This window comes from Phialemonium atrogriseum (genome assembly GCF_030411735.1).
Source record: "Phialemonium atrogriseum strain 8032-3 unplaced genomic scaffold QBC33scaffold_7, whole genome shotgun sequence".
Lineage (NCBI taxonomy): Eukaryota > Fungi > Ascomycota > Sordariomycetes > Cephalothecales > Cephalothecaceae > Phialemonium > Phialemonium atrogriseum.
In genome coordinates, this window is record NW_026848144.1 from 88,567 (window position 1) to 110,123 (window position 21,557).

Genomic DNA, 21,557 nt, shown 5'->3' on the forward strand with positions numbered 1-21,557 from the left:
CAACATTACCTCCACGCCCGCCACGACCACCACCACCCCGCCCCCCGGCCCCGGGGCCCCCGCCCCCCCCCCCCCCCCCCCCCCCCCCCCCCCCCCCGCGCCCGCGCCCCCCCCCCCCCCCCCCCCCCCCCAGCCAGACCCATGGGGTATTAGGCTGCTGCGTTAATCCATCCCGCTCATGGGCTTGTCGCATGCTCAAACAGGACTGATCAATCGGTAAAGTGTTGTTGGCTCGACGTTATGTTTCTCGAAACCCTTCGGTGTTGGCATGCGCATGCCCCGGCTGTCTGTTGTACTCACTGATTGAAGTAGTTTGAAGATCATATTACTTGGATGCGTCAGTATTGACCCTGTATCAAAAGCGATCGCGCCTCGAAGCGAGGCGCGATGGAGAAGCATAAGAGGGTGTGGCTTACATCGGAGGGAGCAAAACGCGGCGACCGCCGCCTCCTCGGCCAGTCATTGTGGCTTGAAAGATGGGGTGGATAAATGAGGGTCAGGGGTGGAAATTATTGGAGACCTGCGAGTGATTGCAAGCGGCTTGTCTCGATAATTGGAGGAACTCTGTATGAGAACCTAGGTGGGATGGAGGAACTCTGTATGAGAACCTAGGTGGGATGGAGGTTGTTCGTCGCGCGTCAAAATTTTAGTGGAGACGGGAAGAGAAAATGTTTGTCCGATACAAGCCACGACTTACGGACTTAGGTACCTACGGTACGGAACCTCATCACTCAGGCCATGACATTATCGTGAATTATAGGTGACAATAATCAATCAGGCTCCATGTTACACCTGTCAAGACCATGCCATCTCAGGCGGGAACTGTGGGAAGGTATATCCGTACAGAGTACAGACAGTCTAACGTAGGGCAACGAACCACGTCGATTCGCCATGCGACAAGCCGAAGAACGACGACTGTGGCTAGGATTTACGCCACACGGACTTCTGACGAGGGAATTTCAAGCATTCCAGAGTATTACCTAGGCTAGGTAGGTTGCAAAAGGTCAAGCTGGCCAGGCAAATTATAGTTGCGAAGGGGCAGATCATTAACCTTCAAGACGTCGAGTCACAAATGCAAACTGCCGACTGTCGTGGCGAGAGAGGGCGCTCACAGTGACACACACACCCCTGCCAAGAAGCCGATGCTCTTCTTGTGGTCACCTGATACCTATGCTTGGCAACAAGAATGGTGTAGTCTTGGACAGATTGGACGGCTTTGAACGGCTTGGACTCTTTCCCCGGAATATGCGATCGGGAAATGTGGGATCATGTGTCGAACGAGAACCTGACGAAGGGCTAATTCTCCCGAGAAGCTGGGGGAGCCGCGGGTACCTGGGACAACCAACTGGGTCCTTGACAAGGGAGCAACGGAAAGGTACGGGAAGCTCGAAGCCTTTTGAGCCCGTAGGCCACCAATTCCCTGGGACCGGACCGGACTGCAACTATGGAATCTGATAGACGCTCCGCGAAGGCCTAGTCCGGAATAAGCTGAGGGCTTGCTTGTGCCCGGTGATGCTGGCATTGGCGTTGCCCGATGAGTTTGGGCGTAATACCCTATCTGTCCATTGATAGGCCACTCTGTTGGCCAACGGTTGGGATTTCAATTTTGGTTGGCTGATTAGGTTTCTTTTCCTTCACAATGGCGTGAACTGCAATGCAAAGGTCCGAGTGGTGGCGATTCCATATGGGTGAGGGGTTAGCGAGAAAATTCCGCGACCGAAACCGCAACCCCACCTACCGAGAGAGGGAATTAGCTAACACCTAATAACCCCCTCCACAACATGACGTCCTGATTACTTGGCCCCTCAGCAAACATCTACTTGAGAGGATATTTTGAACTTGATTCTTCAACTTCTCTCAATCACTGTCAACTGTCGAAAAGCTGATTTTACAACCTCACACCACTACCCACACCCCCATTACCCACAATGACTGGCCTTCTGAAGGAGCTTAACCTTAAGCCTGGTGTTATCTATGGCGATGATGTCCTGAAGCTCTTCCAGTACGCCAAAGCCCATGGCTTTGCTCTTCCGGCTATCAACGTGACCTCTTCGTCTACTGCTGCTGCTGCCCTTGAGGCTGCGAGGAATGCGAAGTCGCCTATCATCATCCAGACTTCTCAGGGCGGAGCCGCCTACTTTGCTGGCAAGGGGATCAAGGATAGCGCTGAAAAGCGGGAGGCATCTGTTGCTGGCGCTATTGCTGCTGCGCACTACATTCGGTATGATCCTCTAATTGTCTGAAATCGCCTGTGTTCTCTTATCTAACTGCCCTTCAGCTCAGTCGCTCCGCACTACGGCATTCCCGTTGTGCTACATACCGACCATTGTGCGAAGAAGCTGCTTCCATGGCTCGACGGGTAAGTCACCTTCCAGAAGATGACTGATTAGACAATCTGACTGACATGTTTCTTTAGGATGCTCGATGAGTATGTAGTCCCACATCGGTCTCTAATAAAACATGATAGGCCCTAACAAATAGGCAGAGACGAGCGATTCTTCAAGGAGCACGGTACCCCACTATTCAGCAGCCACATGATTGATCTCTCGGAGGAATCTGTGGAGGAGAATATCGAGACTACGGCGAAATACCTCAAGCGCGCCGCTCCTATGAAGGTAAATCTTGCGACAATCACACGGGGTGCGGTCTAAGAGCAATTCCTTGCTAACTGCCGTCACAGCAATGGTTGGAGATGGAGATTGGCATCACCGGAGGAGAGGAAGACGTGCGTGCTTACCCCTGTCTATCTAACCTCGTCGTCCCCCGCTGACTGATAGGGCATTTAGGGAGTCAACAACGAGGACGTTGACAACAACTCCCTCTACACGTAAGTTATCCTTCTCCGAATTGCCCAACGTGACAATTTCTGACCAGAAACAGTCAGCCCGAGGATATCTGGGCCATCTACGAGAGGCTCAGCAAGGAGAGCCCCTACTTCAGCATCGCCGCTGGATTCGGAAGTATGTCGCCCCAAAGCAAAGGAGTGTTACGCAATGTGTCGACTAACGTGTATCAACAGATGTCCACGGCGTCTACAAGCCGGGTAGGCCACCTTTAATTTCCCCTGTGGTTGTTAGCCATGACTCCTAATCCGTCGTCTTCTTAGGCAACGTCAAGCTTCACCCCGAGCTTCTCGGGAAGCACCAGGCCTTTGTCCGCGAGAAACTCGGATCCAAGGATGATAAACCTGTCTTCTTTGTCTTCCATGGTGGCTCTGGCTCTTCGGTTGACGAGTTCCGCACTGCCATCTCCTTTGGCGTTATCAAGGTCAACCTTGACACGGATCTCCAATGGGCATACACTGTTGGAATCCGAGACTACATGACTGCGTAGGTCCCTCTTGCGACTTTTGGTTGGTGGCCATGTGCTGACTGTTGGGCGACAGGAACATCGACTACCTCAAGACCCAAGTTGGAAACCCCGAGGGCGCCGACAAGCCCAACAAGAAGAAGTACGACCCTCGCGTCTGGGTCAGGTAAGTCTCCTTAATTCCAATACGCAGACCCCTTATCTCCCGCTGACACGTTCCAAAGGAAAGGAGAGGAGACCATGAGGGATCGCGTGGCCGTCGCCTTGGAGGATTTCAATGCGGCTGGTTCCCTGTAAGGGATCAGAAATATGGGCTTGAGATAGACATCCCATCACAAAAGACCCCAATATATGTCCTGAACTTGCCCTTCCTCGTGCCCTTCCTCGTAATTTTTGTGCGTTGTGACATGATACGACAGGAGGGCGAACCAATGAGCTAGGCCCCGAATTCGAGCCGGTGTCAGCTGTAATACGGCTGCCATTCACTCGCTACACCTCAGGGTCCGACCCACTTGACATCATCCTCGGGAAATTTTGATTACCAACAACCCACCAGGAACCAACCGTCGTCAACGTTGCCATTGCCATTGCTGCTGGCGAGATCCCCCAAACCCATAATTTCCTGCGCAGGGCACATCGACACAAGCCATGACGCCGATCCGCACATGCACGAACGCGCCTGCCACGGCCCAGCTCTTCGTCCAGCTCAGCCTCCGCCGGCGCTGCTGTAGCGCCCCGGCGATGATCCCGACGCAGCTCCCGATCCTCGGGTACCTCCTCCTCCCGGCCGCAACCGCAGCACGTCGGGCCCGTCACGCCGGCGCATCCGCGTCCCGCGCCACCGCCGCTGCCGCCGCCGCTGTATCTCTCAGGAATATCCAGTTCGGCGGCGGCGACAGGTGGCGGGGACGTGCGGCAAGGCGGATAATCGCGGCACAGCGGCCACAGCAGCAGCATCTGCGGCGAGGGTTCAGCACCACAGTACCGCGGCGGGCGGGGACGGAAGCTATATACAACCCGCAGAACGACGAGGACGGGAAGGAGATGGTGCTAGAGATCACCCCTCGGGCGGCAAAGGTACGGACAAATAATCATCCCCTCCCCCCCCTTTGGCCCAAGCAAGTCGGCCAAGGAAAAGAACGAAAAAAGCTAACCTCGGTTTGGGCCAGCGCCTCTCCGACATCATGGGTCGTGACTCGAATCCCTACCTCGCGCTGCGGATCCAGGTCGAGAGCGGCGGCTGCCACGGCTTCCAGTACCTGATGAGCCTGGTGACACTGCCGCCGGAGCTACCCTCCGCCCCCCCTTCCTCCTCCTCGGACACAGCCGCGGCGGAGGAGGAGGACGACTCTGACGGGGCGGCCATCCGGGAAGACGATACTATATTCGCCTACCTTGCCGGGGACGACGCCGAGGGGGAGAAGAAGAAGGCCCTGGAGGCTCCCAAGATCATACTGGACGGGCCGTCGCTGGACCTGCTGAAGGGGAGCAAGGTTGACTTCACCATGGAGCTGATCGGGTCGCAGTTCAAGATTGTGGATAATCCCCTGGCGACGAGCAGCTGTGGTTGCGGGACGAGCTTTGATATCAAGATGTAGTGGTCGCAAGGAGAACCGCTTTTGGTTTATGAGAGGCTATTATTATATACTGGGACAACTGTAGAAGCAGAAGAGGGCCTCGAGGTTATTAGAAGACAGGATAGAAACATCATAATGCATGGACCTGGCGTTGATTCTAGTGTCGCGATGGTATGTATGTGTCGCAAATTTGCTGTAACAGACTAGGTCACATTTGACAATAGGCAGGTGAAGAAGAAGATCCGTTTCAATTCATTCCCTTCAAAGCCACCCTAGCTTTTTCATAGAACGCCGAGCATCCATGCAACCGCAATGACCGAGACGACAAACAACCCATTCCGTTTCCCCTTTTTTTCCCGACTTAGTTCATCTGTCTGATCAAGGCGTTGATGTTGTCCTCCCGGTTACCCAGGTCACCACCCTCGATGAAGTGCTTGAATTTCCTCTCCCGGAAGCCACCGTTGGGGTTGCTGAGCTTGAAGGGCCAGAGGAAGTTGGAGGCCTGCTTGAAGTTGGGGCCGACGGTGTAGATCTCGTGGATGAGATCCTCCATGCACACAATGCCGTACTTGCCAAGGTTCTCCTCGATGATGGAGTTGTCGGTCAGGGCAATGCGCTGCTTGTTGACCTTGCCGTAGCCACGCTTGTAGACCAGCTCCTTGACGCTCTTCAGGTTGGGGTAACCGTAGGCAACCCACGGCTCGACGACCTTGATCATCTCGGCCGTGGCCTTGGTGATGCGGACGAAGACACCGTTGTTGATCTGGAGCAGACGGAGGAGCTGCAGGATCTTGCGGGGCTTGGGGGCAATCTTGTTGATACTGTGGAACCATGTCAGCAATAAGCTCGGCCGAGCAGTCCGGGTTGTAGCACTTACCCCTTGATACGGATGAGGAAGATGAGCTTGGCCTCGGGAGGAATGTAGAACGAGCCCTCCTGCTTGGCAACACGGGCGAGCCTGATCTTCTCACGCTCGGTATCGCGGTACTCCTTCACATACTTCTCGGCGCGCTTGAAAATGACAGTGCGCTTCTCCTTGTTGGCCTGGCTAAGGAGTTAGCACATGTTGACAGCCGATGAGCCAAAATAAAGTGTTTGTTCAAATCCGATCAGACCCGAAAGATGGTATAAGTTAAGCAACAGCATTGACATGGTCTAGTCGCTAGCATTGGTATGCATCATATCGCCCCCTAGATTACGCGAGAGAAATATTGGTACTGACCTGCTTCTTCTTCTGGATCTCGGCCGACTTCTCAGCGCGAGCCTTCTCCTGGCTCTTCCGCTTCTTCAGGAGAGTCTCGGGGACGAGAATCTGGTCCTGAGTCGGGACAGTACTACAAGCATCTCAGATTAGTACGTAGTCCAGCATACCGCGGTATGGGTAGAGCGCCGGTGGAGAATTGCTGCTCAAGTGCGGCATTCTGCGATGGCTAACTCGAACTGAAGAATTTGATCGGTGAGGATTCTGGTCAACCAATGGCTAGGATTGGCACGTCTCAGGTTCCCTCATCCGACAACACCCCGGACATAAGTCCAAGAGAAGATGCTCGGGTCGGTAACGAGCTCCAAGACGTGAGTCCTAGAACTCGAGGCCGGCTGACGAGACAATGTATTTAAGAGAGAAGGGCCAGGCCCTTCAACTCCAACACCCCTCGCCACATCTCTCAAGAAGCAGAGTGCCCGGAGGCACCTACAAAATGAGGGAGAGGCGCGGGAAAGATCGAGCTGGCTGCATTGTCCTGACGGACAAGCTGTCCAGCGAGAGGACCACGACAATCTGCGAAAGCTAGGGCACACGAGTGCAATTATCCACCGTCGGCTCTGGTTCAAGGGAGTAGAACTGGAAAAGCATACGTGGAAGAGGCCTGGGGCGCCATTTCGAATGAATGCTGTCGTCGACGGAAAGGTGGGCGGCGGGCTTTGTTGAGGTGCTTGAAATCCGAGGAGAAAGTGGGCGTGAGAATTTCTGCTTTAAAGATTTCGGGGGTGGTTCGAAATTTCGGGAGGCTCGCTTAGGTACGAAGGTACATCTTGGATTAGGGCTCAGATTGTGCCCTTGCTTACCGCTTCTTTCGATAAACCAATTTTTTGAACCGACACCTTCAATTCAATCACGTGCCCTGTCTCGTCTCGCGAGAGGAACGGTTGGCTTGCACATTGCCTCATCACCATGTCCTTCGCATCGATACATGATACTTTGGCACACTACAGCAGTAGATTATCTGCATGAAATACTAAATGAAGTTCCCGCCCTCGGAACTTGAGTCATCATTACTTGGACCACTCTTTCCGAGCTTCATTGTGATAATGGAATGGGAGATCCAGATGCAATAGGTGGCCAACCCCCAGACTAATACACGCACTGGAGAGATGAGAGTGAACCATCAAGCCAAGGAAACATGTCACTTCATACGAGATCAGCGAATGGAAAATCAGGCAAGACCATTCTCTAAAGCCTCTTAACTACTCTTAATAATGCCTCTCACGAGACAGTAATAGTCGTAAAGCCACCCAGACCCTTCCTTATTTTCCACATTTAAAGCCAATCCCAGTGCAATAACGAAAGGAGGACCGTATTACGCTCCAGTGCCGAGTTCAGCCTCGGACAGCGGCACCCAGGGCACCCCCAGTGAACTGCGTCCCACCAGCCTGCCTTTGAGTGTGTCCGCCTCTCGGGCCACCACCACCTCTGCCTCCCCGCTGTCCACCCCTCTGCCCACCGCGACCTCCTCTTCCGCCCTGCCTTTCGAAGGCGTTTGACGAGCCCTGTGTGCGGTGCTCTAGCGTGCGCTCGTTCGTCTCGATCAGAGAGCTGGCCTTGTCAGAGAGTGTCAATGCCAGGCTCTGGAGGCGGCTGAGTTCAACGCCCTTCCGGAAGATGACCGTCTCCGTCACCTGGTCAAGCGCCGCTGCAAGTTCCTCGTGGCTGATCATCTTGCTGACCACGGCGGAAACCTTGCGCGTCTCGAGCTCGAACATGGTGCTCAGGGCCTCGACAGCGAGTGTGTCGTAGAAGGGAGCGTATGTGAATAGGTACGTCCGCAGGCCCTCCTCTTGGATCTGCTTGGCGAGCAGGGTCTTGATGTCTTCCGTGTTGGGCATGAGTTCCCAGATCTTGATGCTGTGGATGAAGTTGGTCGCCTTCTTCCACTCGCCAGCCGCGAGAGCCTTCGAGGCTTGCATGACGTGATCACGAGTGTTCTCAGGGGGGCCAGTGAAGATCTGCCTCTCATGGTACTCTAGCATACGGCGGTAGGTTTTGCTGATGACTCGCTTCTTGACATCAGGCGATGAGCCAGTCTGGGCAAGGAGCGGGATCTCGAGGAGCATGCTGCATGTGAGGTAGACACACTCAAGCAGTTCCAAGTTGATGTGCATGTGGAAGGGCAATTGCCGTTGCTTCTCCAACCGTTCCTGTTCGGGCGAGACTTGGCTATACCTCTGCATCATCACTCCTTGAGCCAGCAGCTCCTTCTGACGGCCACTGCCACAGATCTCCTGCAAGGTGTTCTGGGCGTCGTAGATGAGCCCTTTCCGGAAAGCGCAGAGCCCAACCTGGACCAACGTGCGATTGTAGAGGATCTGGGTCAGGACATCAAAGCTGTTGATAGTCTCCTGCAAATGCGACATGAGCATCATATCTCGCGCCTTGTAGTAGTCGTCATGCAGAGCCAAGAAGTAAATCTGGCAAAGCATCGCACGGGCACGGATGATGCCTTCGCTATTCGCGAAGAGGTAGGTGCAGAGGACGTTGACAAGTTGACTGGCATCTTTGGATTTGTCGCGAGGGGTGATAGATGACTCAACATCAGCAGGGACAGACTTCCAGCAGTTTTCTTCCAGGATGTTGATCACTTGGGCGGGCTAGAGACAGCGTTAGAAGACCGAAGCAATGGCAAGCGCCTGCATAGGAGGGTAGCGTACCTTGAAGTAAACGTGCTCTAGTCGCCGCGCGATAATGCGATTCACGCTGTCCTGCGGGATGTCCAATGCAGGGTCCTTCCGAAGCATCTCGTAGTAAAGGAGGCCTCGGAAGATAATGTTGTACAGCGATCCCTCATCCGACAGCCGCTCGATGTACTCGGAGGTATGGGGATCAATGTTCTGGAGTGATCGGATGAGTTCGTCGTCAAGACGCTCCACGTACGAAACGATGCTGCCGGCAATCTTGATGTATTTCTCCCCGTTTTCCAGGGTGGGGGGCTTTTCGTCGTCCTCCCACTCCTCGGCATTCTCGAGGACAATGTATTCCTTGTTGTTCTCCAATACCGTGATGAGTTGATAGAGCTCCTTTTCGGCCGCTTTCCAGTGTTCCAATGGCATCGAGGTTGCAGTACCAGAGCCAAGATCGAACCGTGCGGAGACGAGGGTAAGGAGGACTCGGATTTGCTGGTATGGCGTGACGGCAACGTCGTTCAGCTTCTCCATGATCTTGATCTGTTCGAGGCGGTCCGTGTTCTTCTTTCCTCGGGACTCCAGAATGCTCCTGAGGTGCTTGAAGATGCTTTCGGGGGTGAACAGCAGCGTTCGACCACCCCGACCGACAGTTGCAAACCCTTCGTCATCCTCCTCTGCAGCCTCGCCAAAGTCGGCCGCCTGGAAGCGAACCTTGCTAGGTTTCGGTGCGGGTTCCTCTTCCTCATCAGACTCCATGAAGGAATCCCTATCCTCCCTGAAGGAATCAATCTGTTTCTGATACTCCTTGTTGTTCTTCTTGATGCGTTGCTTGACTGCGTTCAACCCGCGAGCCTGGATCGCGTTCATTTTCTTGGGAGTGACCTTCTGCTTGGCTAGAGTCTCGTTCAAAAAGTCTTCGAGTTCGGCGATGGCCTTAATGTAGATCTTGGGCGCACTGCTGCTGTCTGGCGCGAGTTTCGCAGCCTGGCGGTTTAACTTGTCAAACTCTGCATATCCTGTTAGCATGATCCTGATCCCAAGGAAGATAACGCAGTCAGAGGGACGTACCAGTCGAGATATGGCCCCAATCGCCGTTCTTCTGCCCGTTGGCGATAGCAGTGATGGTGGCATCAAGCTCTTCGTACCGCTTGTCCTTGGCGCTCTTGACTTTGACCGTAGTCTCGACATCGCTCTCCTCGCTCTCCGACGAAACATCGACGAAGAATCGGGAAGCGCCCTTCTTCTGGTCGTCGTCGTCGTCGCTAGACTCATCGCTAGACTCATCTTCCTCCTCACCTTCCTGGTCGGATGCCTCTCCCTCGGCCTGCTTCTCTGCTTCCTCCTCCTCAGAGTACAGCTCCTCCTCGTCGGAGCTGCTCTCAGAGGAGCTATCGTCGCCGGCGCGGAAAAATCGAGACATATTCGCGCTCAGTGGATTCTGTGTTGGGCCAGATATTGATTCGATGCAGTGAAAAGACTGCCGAAGTCGATGTGCCGAAGGGCAAGCTTTGGTCGGCGAACTGAATGACTTCGGAGGGGTCGAAATCCTCAAGTTTAAAATTTGGTGAATTTTGGTGGGGAATCGGGGGCTTGGTAGCGGGTAGCGGGTGGCGGAAGAACAACCCAAACACAGTGAGTAGCCCGCGGCAGCTGGCAACAGATGACAGACACTTGAGTTTTTGACAACCTAGGCAAATTCGTGACGCCTCACTCTCGCGACCCTGTTGAATCTCACACTCGGTAGGTAGGTATCATAAGCCAACTCTAAGTAGAAAAGATGGAATCTGGACAGTGCCGAGGATCAAGATACTGTAATGCTAAATAAGATCTACCCTTTTTCCCTTTGTCCAGAGTAATCTGTACAGGTTTGGCTGCAGGGACGATTTAGTCACGTGATGATAACCGCCACCTTGAGCGTTAGCGTCGATTTGTCGCGTCTTGTCCTATGTGGAAAAAATGCTGGTGAAGCCGTCACGCAAGCTTCAGGTATCGCAAGCCACATCCATCAATCGAAAGGTCATCGCTATGAGGTGTTGCGAGACCGGCGATTATCTATACCCATCAACGTAATACGAACGATACACGGATAAACGCAATCCCCCTTTCTTTTTCCTGATTCCGCGGCCTCGCGCCAGAGCAACCAGGTGTCCGTGGTGGACGGCGCCTCTTCTGTGAAGCCCATCGTCGTCGACTCAGCATGTCTTCGTTTCCACCTCCCCCGCCGCCGGGCTGGGGACCACCTCCTCCTCCACCTCCGCCTCCCGGGTCTCAATCCGCTCTGCCTCCCCCCCCTTCGGTCCCAGCGCCTCCTCCGCCGGGATATAGGCCCCCTACCGACCCCCAGATTGCCAAGTTCGCCCAGAAGAAGACGGAATGGCTTCGCTCGCAGCGGAATCGATTTGGGGAGAAGCGCAAGGGCGGGTTTGTCGAGACGCAAAAGGCAGATATGCCGCCGGAGCATCTCCGCAAGATCGTCAAGGACATTGGCGACGTTTCCCAGAAAAAGTACACGAACGACAAGCGCAGCTACCTGGGAGCCCTGAAGTTTATGCCGCACGCCGTCATGAAGCTCCTGGAGAATATGCCCATGCCGTGGGAGGCAGCAAGAGAAGTCAAGGTGCTCTACCACGTGAACGGATGCTTGACACTGGTCAACGAGATCCCTCGCGTCGTAGAGCCCGTCTTCTACGCGCAGTGGGCCACAATGTGGACCATCATGCGTAAGGAAAAGAGCGACCGGCGATTGTTCAAGCGTATGAGATTCCCTCCGTTTGACGACGAGGAGCCGCCTCTTTCCTGGTCCGAAAACATCGAGGATGTTGAGCCTCTGGAGCCCATTCAGATGGAGCTTGATGAGGATGAAGATGCGGCCGTTTTCGAGTGGTTCTACGACCACCGACCCCTTGTCGACACGAGCCATGTCAACGGCCCGAGCTACAAGAGGTGGAATATGTCTCTACCGCAGATGGCCGCGCTCTACCGGTTGAGCCGTCCCCTCATTTCCGAGGTAGTCGACCAAAACTACTTCTACCTATTCGACTTGAAGAGTTTCCTCACCGCCAAGGCGCTGAACGTCGCTCTGCCGGGCGGCCCCCGCTTCGAACCTCTATACAAGGACATCGACCCCAACGATGAAGATTTCGGCGAGTTCAATGCCATCGACCGTATTATCTTCCGGAATCCAATCCGCACGGAATGCAGGGTCGCGTACCCTTACCTGTACAACTCCCTGCCCAGAAGTGTGCAGCTGTCGTGGCATTCGTACCCTCAGATTGCCTATGTCCGGACTGAGGACCCCAACCTCCCTGCCTTCCACTTCGACCCGAGCATCAACCCCATTTCGTCTCGAGCCGTCGCACCTAAAATCGCCACCATCAGCCACGAGGACGAGCTCTTCGGCAAAGATAGCAATGAGGAGCCAGAGGACGAGGCATTTGAACTGCCGGCTGCAGTCGAGCCTTTCCTCGCCGATGAAGAACTAGCCACCGAGGACACGGCGTCTGCTATCGAGCTTTGGTGGGCCCCTTTCCCATTCGACCGCCGGTCGGGAGCCATGGTTCGGGCTCAAGATGTCCCTCTTGTGAAGCAGTGGTATCTTGAGCACTGCCCACCGAAGCAGGCGGTCAAGGTCCGAGTATCCTACCAGAAACTGCTCAAGACCTACGTCTTGAACGAACTTCATAAGAAGAAGCCGAAGGCTCTCCAGAGACAAAACCTACTCAGCACACTGAAGCAGACCAAGTTCTTCCAGCAGACCACCATCGACTGGGTTGAAGCAGGTCTGCAAGTTTGCCGGCAGGGTTTCAACATGCTCAACCTCCTGATCCACCGCAAGAACTTGACATATCTCCACCTCGACTACAACTTCAACCTGAAGCCTGTTAAGACTCTCACGACGAAGGAGCGAAAGAAGTCACGATTCGGGAATGCTTTCCATCTCATGCGGGAGATCTTGCGGATGACGAAGCTCATCGTTGATGCCCAGGTCCAATACAGGCTGGGCAACATCGACGCCTTCCAGCTTGCCGACGGTATCTTGTACGCGTTTAACCATGTCGGCCAGCTCACCGGCATGTACCGATACAAGTACAAGCTGATGCATCAAATTCGGTCGTGCAAGGACCTCAAGCATCTGATCTACTACCGTTTCAATGCTGGCCCTGTCGGCAAAGGACCCGGGTGTGGCTTCTGGGCACCTGCCTGGAGAGTCTGGCTTTTCTTCATGCGAGGCATCATTCCCCTCCTGGAGCGCTGGCTCGGCAATCTGCTCTCGCGGCAGTTCGAAGGCCGCCACAGCAAAGGAGTTGCGAAGACAGTCACCAAGCAGCGAGTCGAGTCGCATTTCGACCTCGAGCTGCGTGCGTCGGTTATGGCCGACCTGATGGACATGATGCCGGAAGGTATCAAACAGAACAAGGTCAACACCGTTCTTCAGCACCTGTCCGAGGCGTGGAGATGCTGGAAGAGCAATATCCCCTGGAAGGTCCCCGGCCTACCTGCCGCTATCGAGAATATCATTCTGCGATACGTCAAGTCCAAGGCAGACTGGTGGATCTCGGTCGCTCACTACAACCGAGAGCGTATTCGAAGGGGAGCGACAGTCGACAAGACAGTGGCCAAGAAGAATGTCGGACGACTGACGCGCCTATGGCTGAAGGCCGAACAGGAGAGACAGCACAACCATATGAAAGACGGACCGTACGTCTCGTCGGAGGAGGCCGTGGCCATCTATACCACCACGGTTCATTGGTTGGAGTCGAGGAAGTTCTCGCCCATCCCATTCCCCAGCGTATCCTACAAGCACGACACCAAGATCCTCATCCTTGCTTTGGAGCGGTTGCGCGAGTCGTATTCCACCAAGGCCAGGTTAAATCAGAGCCAGCGAGAAGAGTTGGCCCTCATCGAGCAAGCCTATGACAGCCCTGGAACCACATTGGAGCGGATCAAGCGCTTCCTCCTGACCCAGCGAGCCTTCAAGGAGGTCGGCATCGACATGAACGACAACTACAGCACGATCAACCCCGTCTACGACATCGAGCCCATTGAGAAGATCAGCGACGCTTATCTCGATCAGTATCTGTGGTACCAGGCCGACCAGCGCCATCTCTTCCCCGCCTGGATCAAGCCATCAGATTCCGAAGTGCCGCCGCTCCTGGTTTACAAGTGGGCCCAGGGCATCAACAACCTCGACAGGGTCTGGGAGACGGCAAACGGCGAGTGCAACGTCATGATCGAGACCCAGCTATCGAAGGTCTACGAGAAGATCGAGCTGACTCTGCTCAACTCCCTGCTGAGACTGATCATGGATCACAATCTCGCTGACTACATCACTGCCAAGAACAACGTCACGCTTACCTACAAGGACATGAGCCACGTCAACAGCTACGGCATGATTCGCGGCCTGCAGTTCTCAGCCTTCGTGTTCCAGTACTATGGCCTCATCTTGGACCTCCTCCTTCTTGGGCCCCAGCGTGCCAGCGAGATTGCCGGTCCTCCTCAGAGCCCGAACGACTTCCTCCAGTTCCGAGACCGGGAGACAGAGACAAAGCACCCGATCCGGCTTTACACCAGATATATCGACAGAATCTGGGTCTTCCTGAGGTTCACCGCCGACGAGTCCCGCGATCTCATCCAGCGCTTCCTCACGGAACAGCCCGATCCCAACTTTGAGAACGTCATCGGATACAAGAGCAAGAAGTGCTGGCCGAGGGATTCACGCATGCGTCTCATGAGACACGATGTCAACCTTGGCAGAGCTGTATTCTGGGACTTGAAGAATCGCCTGCCCAGGTCCGTCACCACCGTCGAGTGGGACGACACATTTGCGAGTGTCTACAGCAGGGACAACCCGAATCTTCTCTTCGCCATGTGCGGCTTTGAAGTCCGCATACTTCCCAAGATCCGGAACGCTAACGACGAGTTCCCGGTCAAGGATAGCGTGTGGTCGTTGGTGGACAACACTAGCAAGGAACGAACTGCGCACGCCTTCCTGCAGGTGACGGAGGAGGATATCCAGAAGTTCAACAACCGTATCCGCCAGATCCTCATGTCCTCCGGGTCGACGACCTTCACCAAGATCGCCAACAAGTGGAACACGGCCCTGATCTCTCTATTCACTTATTACCGTGAGGCTGCCGTGTCCACCGTCAACCTCCTAGACACCATCGTCAAATGCGAGACCAAGATCCAGACCCGTGTCAAGATTGGTCTGAACTCCAAGATGCCCTCACGTTTCCCGCCGGCCGTGTTCTACACGCCCAAGGAACTTGGCGGTCTGGGCATGATCTCTGGCTCTCACATCTTGATCCCGACCAGCGACAAGCGTTGGTCGCAGCAGACGGATGTCGGAGTCACTCACTACCGCGCGGGCATGTCTCATGACGAGGACACGCTGATCCCGAACATCTTCCGTTACATCATCCCATGGGAGGCCGAGTTCATCGACTCGCAGAGAGTCTGGACAGAGTATTCCCAGAAGCGGTTGGAGGCGAATCAGCAGAATCGGAGGCTTACCTTGGAGGACCTCGAGGACAGCTGGGATCGCGGGTTGCCACGCATCAACACGCTGTTCCAGAAAGACCGAAGCACTCTGAGCTTCGACAAGGGTTTCCGTGCCCGGGCCGAGTTCAAGATCTATCAACTGATGAAGAGCAATCCGTTCTGGTGGACGAGCCAGCGCCACGACGGCAAGCTCTGGAACCTGAATGCCTATCGGACGGACGTCATCCAGGCGCTGGGCGGTGTTGAGACTATTCTCGAGCACACTCTGTTCAAGGCGACTGGCTTCCCGTCCTGGGAGGGTCTCTTCTGGGAGAAGGCGTGCCTTGCCAAGGGAACACAGCTGCTGCGGCACGATGGTACTAAGATTGCCGTCGAGGATGTCAAAGAAGGAGATCTACTCCTCGGGCCTGACGGTGGGCCTCGTCGCGCTTTCAACATCGTCAGTGGTCAAGATCGTCTCTATCGAATCGAGATTGGCGCAGGCAAGGAAGATCTCGTAGTCACGCCAAACCATATTCTGGTTCTTCACCAGCTGAAGAAGGGCTTCGAGGACCGGCTAGGCGATCAAGAGGATCTGTCCGAAGATTTGGCAGCGGAGCGCTATGATACTGTGCTCATGACCGCCGACGAATTCGCTGCCGTTGATGCCAAGGAAAGGGGACGTTACCGAGCGTTCCAGCGCAACCCCGATCTTGTTGCTCAAGTTCAAAGCTTCCTCGTCAAAGATATCCGTCTCGAATCCGAGGCGACAGAGTGGGCCGGCTTCCGAGTTGATCAAGACCAACTCTACCTGCGACATGACTATCTTGTGCTGCACAACAGTGGTTTCGAGGAGTCGATGAAGTTCAAGAAGTTGACAAACGCCCAGCGATCCGGTCTGAACCAGATTCCAAACCGTCGCTTCACGCTCTGGTGGTCGCCCACCATCAACCGAGCCAACGTCTACGTCGGTTTCCAAGTCCAGCTGGACCTCACGGGTATCTTCTTGCACGGCAAGATCCCAACTCTCAAGATCTCCTTGATCCAGATCTTCCGAGCCCATCTGTGGCAGAAGATCCACGAGTCGGTGGTAATGGATCTGTGCCAGGTCTTCGATCAAGAACTGGAAGCCCTCGGTATCGAGGCGGTGCAAAAGGAGACCATCCATCCCAGAAAGTCGTACAAGATGAACAGCTCCTGTGCGGACATCCAGCTGTTTGCCAGCCAGAAGTGGAATGTCACCCGGCCATCTCTCCTCTTCGACACCAAGGACGTCATCGAATCGACAACGACCAACAAGTTCTGGATCGATGTCCAGCTGCGGTATGGAGACTACGATTCGCACGACATCGAGAGATACGTGCGGGCGAAGTATCTCGACTACACCACCGACAGCATGAGTCTGTACCCGTCAGCCACAGGTCTCATGATCGGCATTGATCTCGCGTACAACCTCTACTCTGCCTACGGTCAGTACTTCCCAGGCCTGAAGATGCTCGTTCAGCAGGCCATGGCGAAGGTCATGAAAGCCAACCCCGCGCTGTACGTCCTTCGTGAGCGTATCCGCAAGGGCCTGCAGCTCTATGCATCCGAGAGCAACCAGGAGTTCCTGAACTCTCAGAACTATTCGGAGCTCTTCAGCAACCAGACCCAGCTCTTCATCGACGACACCAACGTCTACCGGGTCACCATCCACAAGACCTTCGAAGGCAATCTGACGACGAAGCCCATCAACGGAGCCATTTTCATCTTCAATCCTAGGACCGGTCAACTATTCCTGAAGATCATTCACACCAGCGTCTGGGCCGGACAGAAGCGTCTGGGTCAGCTTGCAAAATGGAAGACAGCTGAAGAAGTCGCGGCCCTGATCAGGTCTCTGCCCGTCGAGGAGCAGCCCAAGCAGCTCATCGTGACTCGCAAGGGCTTGCTGGATCCCTTGGAGGTGAACCTGCTCGATTTCCCCAACATTTCCATCCGCGCCTCGGAACTGCAGCTTCCCTTCCAGGCTGCCATGAAAGTGGAAAAGCTCGGCGATATGATCCTTCGAGCGACGGAGCCGCAGATGGTTCTCTTCAACCTGTACGACGAGTGGTTGAAGAGCATCTCCTCCTACACCGCCTTCTCTCGCCTGATCCTGATCCTCAGAGCCTTGCACGTCAACCAGGACAAGACAAAACTTATCCTGCGTCCAGACAAGTCAGTCATCACGCAGGATCACCACATCTGGCCGTCTCTCTCGGACGAGGACTGGATCAAGGTTGAGACGCAACTCCGAGATCTCATCCTCAACGACTACGGGAAAAAGAACAACGTCAACGTGTCGAGCTTGACCAGTAGCGAAGTCCGCGACATCATCCTGGGTATGGAGATTTCGGCGCCGTCCATGCAGAGGCAACAGGCGGCGGAGATCGAGAAGCAGCAGCAAGAACAGCAGCAGCTCACGGCTGTCACCACCAAGACGCAGAACGTGCACGGCGAGGAGATCATCGTCACGACGACGTCGCAGTTTGAGCAACAGACCTTCGCGTCCAAGACGGAGTGGCGCACCCGGGCGATCGCGACGTCGAACCTGCGGACGAGGTCCAACAACATCTACGTCTCGCCCGTGGACAGCGACCTGGATGACGTTACGTACGTGATGCCGAACAACATCCTCAAGCGGTTCATCACCATCGCCGACCTCCGGGTCCAGGTGGCCGGGTATCTCTACGGGTCGTCGCCTCCGGACAACGACCAGGTCAAGGAGATCAGGTGCATCGTCATGGTGCCCCAGATCGGGGGTCTCCGCAGCGTGCAGCTCCCTCACCAGCTTCCGCAGCATGAATACCTCAAGGACATGGAGCCGCTGGGCGTGATCCACACCATGTCTGGCAACGAGCTCCCGTACATGTCGGCCATGGACGTCACGAGCCATGCCAGGCTCCTCGATGCCCATCCCGGGTGGGACAAGCGAAACACCCTCACCGTCACCGTCTCATTCACTCCGGGCAGCGTCTCGCTGTCCGCCTGGGCGCTCACACCGCAGGGCTACAAGTGGGGCGCGGAGAACAAGGACCTGGGCAGCGACCAGCCGCAGGGCTTCACGACGAGCATGGGCGAGAAGCGCAAGCTGCTCCTGAGCCCGCGGTACAAGGGCTTCTTCCTGGTGCCGGACACGGGCAACTGGAACTACAGCTTCATGGGCAGCGCGTTTGGCGGCCTGGAGAAGAAGCCGGTCCACGTCAAGCTCGACACGCCCATGCCCTTCTACAGCGGCCAGCATCGGCCGGTCCACTTTGTCAACTTTGCCGAGCTGGAAGACATATGGGTGGACAGGGAGGATACCTTTGCATAGACGAACGCACATGGAAGGAATTGCAGGAGGGCGTCCAGGGCAGGGAAGGGAGAAATGTGTGTTTGAAGCACGAGCCCATATTGGGCCGGCAAAAAACATTGGAAAGAAACATCGATGGGGCTCTTTCCGCGGAACAATGCGATCCAGGGGTGGGAGAGGGACGGTTGTCATCGCGTGGCAGTCGCGTGGGCAAGGGGCAGAGGAAAGGGGGGGCGGGGGGGGGGGGGGTTGTGGGGTGCCGGTCCAGACTGCTTGATCTGCTCCCCAAGCTTAACTCAGAAATTGCTTCGCTGGCTTGACACAGAGTAGTCGTTACTGTTTTTGGCTGCCATGTGCGATTTGCGATTTGCGCTTGGCTCTGGGCGTTCCGCAGATGAGGCCGGGCCGATATGGTGTACCTTTTAGCAAAAAGTGCCGAGTGTAACAATAGTGCAAAGGATGAGGGTCATTCGGGTCAGACAGGTGACGTCTTTCTGTTTCTTAGTAGGCCAAATAAGTGTTTAATCCCATGTGTCATCGAACGAGTCCAGGCAGCCTAGCTGTGTTTGTAATCAGTTGCGATGCTGGATGACGCTTCCAGGTTTGCACGACATCGGCCAACTCGGGATGAAGTCGATCAAGGACTGTAATCATGCACTACGGTAGGTCAAATCTATTTACTTTTCTTAGAGAAGCTCTCCCATACCCTACGCCTCACACTATTCAACGTTTGTTCCCACACTGCGAAGCGAGATCGCAAGAATCCCCCTATTTGGCCGCCATGCAAGCGCGGGCGGGCGTTTGGAAACTTGCATGCAGCCTGTGCGGGACGAGAGAGATCACACACGGGACCACCAGCGAGGTGGAACCAGAGCCAAGGGAGAGAGGGGATTGCATTTGATCGGAGGATTTCTTGCGGGATACCATCGAACCGAGGTGTTTGCAGTCCATGGGGATTAGACAAGATGGGACGACGGTAGTGCTAAGGGAGGAGCGAGTAATAAGATGAATCAGCGGTTGGTGACGATGATCGTCTGAAATTGCGCTCAATGCATTCATGCACTAGGTGCCAAAGAGCTGTCAGCCTTGTGTAAGCCGAAGGAGATCTCGTCGTAGTAAAGGGTGTTCGCATCCAAAAAGGAGAGAAAGATAGGGGTTGGGACTTGGTCAGGCAAGGATGGATTAGAGCACCGCTGGAAACTATCCTATGCGTCTTAAACAGAGAATCAACGGAGGCCAATGAGAGTTGGAGGCTTGGGCAGGGCAATTGGGGCAGGACAAGTTGTGGCTGCCGGCCTGGGCTCGTGTCCGAGTTGTCGGGAGGTGGCTTATTCGAACTTTTCTGCAAGGGCGGGCGGCGATCATGGAGTCGTGCAACCCTTTTAGCAGCCCAGGACGGCGATCAAATTTGGACGAAGGAGACTCAGACAAGCTTCCGAACAGTTGTAGGACGCTGTCAGACCATCGGATCCGACCGGCGACTTGGGAAAGTCTGACAGATGGGGGACCCCAAGGGTTGTTGATAACATACTAAGTACAGTATCCAACGGTTCGGCCCAAGACATCGCCGGGACGTGTGTTAGGGCTGACACACACAATCCGAGGCGAAAATTAAATGTGACAATTGTTAATTATGGTTGGAGTCAAGATCTTGAGCGAGCTTACTTCATTGGGGCATTCCATCGCAAGGGGCCCTGAGCTCAAACGCTGATCAGGAGTCTCGGGAGATGGGCCGAATTCGAAAGCGTTGCATCACCAACCTAATAAGCAACGCCGCACGCCGCACGCCGCACGCCTTACCGCACGCCCCCCCAAATTGTGGCCCAGTTTCTCAGGCTGGAGAGGGGGGAAACAACGTGTCGATGATTTTGTTAACCCGCCCATTATGCATACGGGTAGGTAGGGAAGATAGGGATGGGGACCTGGAAGGGACAACAGTTGGGGCCGAACTGCAGATGATGGTCAAAGTGACTTCGTCCCATGGTGAGGAGTCGGGGGAACCTGGAAGATGGAGAATTGCTATTTTTGGCCTGTTCACCGGGGAAAGAGGCGATCGGAGATGGAAATTGAGCAGGGCAATTGCCTACCTAACCCCCCTGGTGGATAGTTCCTGCCCTTGTTGAAGTCGTCGGATGGAGACGTGAATGTACTGCGTCTTCCCCCATCAGCCGCCGGAATTGGCCGCCATTGCACTTTTCTCTCAAATTCCGGCCGATCCTCCTCTTTCCTTCTGCCCTCATCCTTCTCGATCGCTCGAACCCATCGTCGGTGCGTTTGCGAGTTGCTCTCCACTGATATTCCCTTGCGCCCCAATATCCCCCTTCTCGCCGCGTCAGTGGCCCCACGTCAAACAGTGTCCTTGACTCCCTGTATGGCTCAGCCCCTAGTAGGAGAGCCCGTGCAACTGGGAAATTCATTCCGGTCAACATGGATAGATGACAGGGAAGCCCTTATCCAATCTGCTGGAGCGACCGGTCGGGCGCTAGAAGCAAGTTCCACGCTTCTAGAAAAATGCGCGAAATCAGGTTTAATTTTGTCTTTTGGTGGCAGCATAAGACGTCCTTTAATTGCAAGGTTTAATGAAACGCGTTTCTTTCATGCGAATCCTGGATCAGCCTCCACCACGCCATGCCCTCCCCCCCCCCCTACTGCTTCTCCAACCCGCCAAAAAGCCCCCTCGCCGCATCATCTCAGCCAGTCAGATGGCCCGGATGACCCACCAATTCTTCACTTGCACGCTACCTATCATGCTCAAGTGCAGCTTCTCCAGACTCAGCCCAGTCAGGTCATGGCGTGCCTGAACAGCATTGAACGCAATCTTGGAGTCCCCGAGATTAGAGTTCGCAGTCCACCCTGCGCCACGGCCAGCCAGACCAACGACCCGGAACCGGTGGGCCTCTGGTAGCCTTGATGATGGAACGGACGGGATGTCAGCCTGGAAGAATGACCCCCTCTGAACCCTTCTCCAGGTTTGCTACTCA

General features: G+C 55.1%; 6 protein-coding genes across 6 annotated transcripts in view; 3 read left to right on the plus strand and 3 right to left on the minus strand.

Moving 5' to 3' along the window:
* The window catches only part of QBC33DRAFT_338832 (uncharacterized protein), a 1,375-nt gene extending 742 nt beyond the window's left edge, over positions 1 to 633 (minus strand). Inside the window, exons 1-2 of the mRNA XM_060423735.1 lie at positions 417 to 633; positions 301 to 328 (exon numbers count right to left, since the gene is read on the minus strand). Coding sequence (XP_060285255.1) covers positions 301 to 328; positions 417 to 463 — 75 coding nt within the window. The 5' untranslated portion in view covers positions 464 to 633. The remainder of the gene's footprint in view (positions 1 to 300; positions 329 to 416) is intronic.
* A 1,295-nt stretch (positions 634 to 1,928) lies between these two features.
* Positions 1,929 to 3,606, plus strand: QBC33DRAFT_513290 (fructose-bisphosphate aldolase 1; the record flags this gene model as incomplete). The annotated part of the gene is made up of 11 exons (XM_060425969.1): positions 1,929 to 2,221; positions 2,279 to 2,359; positions 2,417 to 2,428; positions 2,486 to 2,615; positions 2,681 to 2,725; positions 2,787 to 2,827; positions 2,881 to 2,960; positions 3,020 to 3,043; positions 3,107 to 3,329; positions 3,386 to 3,475; positions 3,534 to 3,606. 11 exons carry the CDS (start codon positions 1,929 to 1,931, stop codon positions 3,604 to 3,606), a joined length of 1,092 nt encoding a protein of 363 aa, XP_060285256.1.
* Positions 3,607 to 3,865: 259 nt separating this feature from the next.
* QBC33DRAFT_487976 (uncharacterized protein) lies at positions 3,866 to 5,111 on the plus strand. The gene is made up of 2 exons (XM_060425432.1): positions 3,866 to 4,386; positions 4,479 to 5,111. The coding sequence occupies exons 1-2, from the start codon at positions 3,958 to 3,960 to the stop codon at positions 4,905 to 4,907; spliced, it is 858 nt and encodes a 285-aa protein (XP_060285257.1). The 5' UTR covers positions 3,866 to 3,957; the 3' UTR covers positions 4,908 to 5,111.
* Positions 4,932 to 6,863, minus strand: QBC33DRAFT_617914 (60S ribosomal protein L7). Its single transcript, XM_060432698.1, has 4 exons — positions 6,741 to 6,863; positions 6,109 to 6,220; positions 5,764 to 5,930; positions 4,932 to 5,707 (listed from the first exon to the last, which is right to left on the minus strand). Exons 1-4 carry the CDS (start codon positions 6,761 to 6,763, stop codon positions 5,248 to 5,250), a joined length of 762 nt encoding a protein of 253 aa, XP_060285258.1. The 5' UTR covers positions 6,764 to 6,863; the 3' UTR covers positions 4,932 to 5,247.
* Positions 6,864 to 7,049: 186 nt separating this feature from the next.
* Positions 7,050 to 10,597, minus strand: QBC33DRAFT_609792 (translation initiation factor 3 subunit C). Its single transcript, XM_060432405.1, has 3 exons — positions 9,852 to 10,597; positions 8,811 to 9,790; positions 7,050 to 8,750 (listed from the first exon to the last, which is right to left on the minus strand). Exons 1-3 carry the CDS (start codon positions 10,201 to 10,203, stop codon positions 7,482 to 7,484), a joined length of 2,601 nt encoding a protein of 866 aa, XP_060285259.1. The 5' UTR covers positions 10,204 to 10,597; the 3' UTR covers positions 7,050 to 7,481.
* A 150-nt stretch (positions 10,598 to 10,747) lies between these two features.
* Positions 10,748 to 18,797, plus strand: QBC33DRAFT_532052 (NUC071 domain-containing protein). Its single transcript, XM_060427351.1, has one exon. The coding sequence runs from the start codon at positions 10,981 to 10,983 to the stop codon at positions 18,595 to 18,597; it is 7,617 nt and encodes a 2,538-aa protein (XP_060285260.1). The 5' UTR covers positions 10,748 to 10,980; the 3' UTR covers positions 18,598 to 18,797.
* The last annotated feature ends 2,760 nt before the right edge of the window (positions 18,798 to 21,557 follow it).

Excerpts from the sequence above, each read along its gene's own strand:
- QBC33DRAFT_487976 (XM_060425432.1), top strand. The coding sequence starts at position 3,958 with ATGACGCCGATCCGCACATGCACGAACGCGCCTGCCACGGCCCAGCTC. Across the intron at positions 4,387-4,478 it reads TCACCCCTCGGGCGGCAAAG|CGCCTCTCCGACATCATGGG; the intron begins GTACGGACAAAT and ends GGTTTGGGCCAG.
- QBC33DRAFT_617914 (XM_060432698.1), bottom strand. The coding sequence starts at position 6,763 with ATGGCGCCCCAGGCCTCTTCCAC. Across the intron at positions 5,931-6,108 it reads AGATCCAGAAGAAGAAGCAG|GCCAACAAGGAGAAGCGCAC; the intron begins GTCAGTACCAAT and ends CTCCTTAGCCAG. Across the intron at positions 5,708-5,763 it reads TTCCTCATCCGTATCAAGGG|TATCAACAAGATTGCCCCCA; the intron begins GTAAGTGCTACA and ends ATGGTTCCACAG.
- QBC33DRAFT_609792 (XM_060432405.1), bottom strand. The coding sequence starts at position 10,203 with ATGTCTCGATTTTTCCGCGCCGGCGACGATAGCTCCTCTGAGAGCAGC. Across the intron at positions 9,791-9,851 it reads TTGGGGCCATATCTCGACTG|AGTTTGACAAGTTAAACCGC; the intron begins GTACGTCCCTCT and ends CAGGATATGCAG. Across the intron at positions 8,751-8,810 it reads TAGAGCACGTTTACTTCAAG|CCCGCCCAAGTGATCAACAT; the intron begins GTACGCTACCCT and ends CGCTGTCTCTAG.
- QBC33DRAFT_532052 (XM_060427351.1), top strand. The coding sequence starts at position 10,981 with ATGTCTTCGTTTCCACCTCCCCCGCCGCCGGGCTGGGGACCACCTCCT.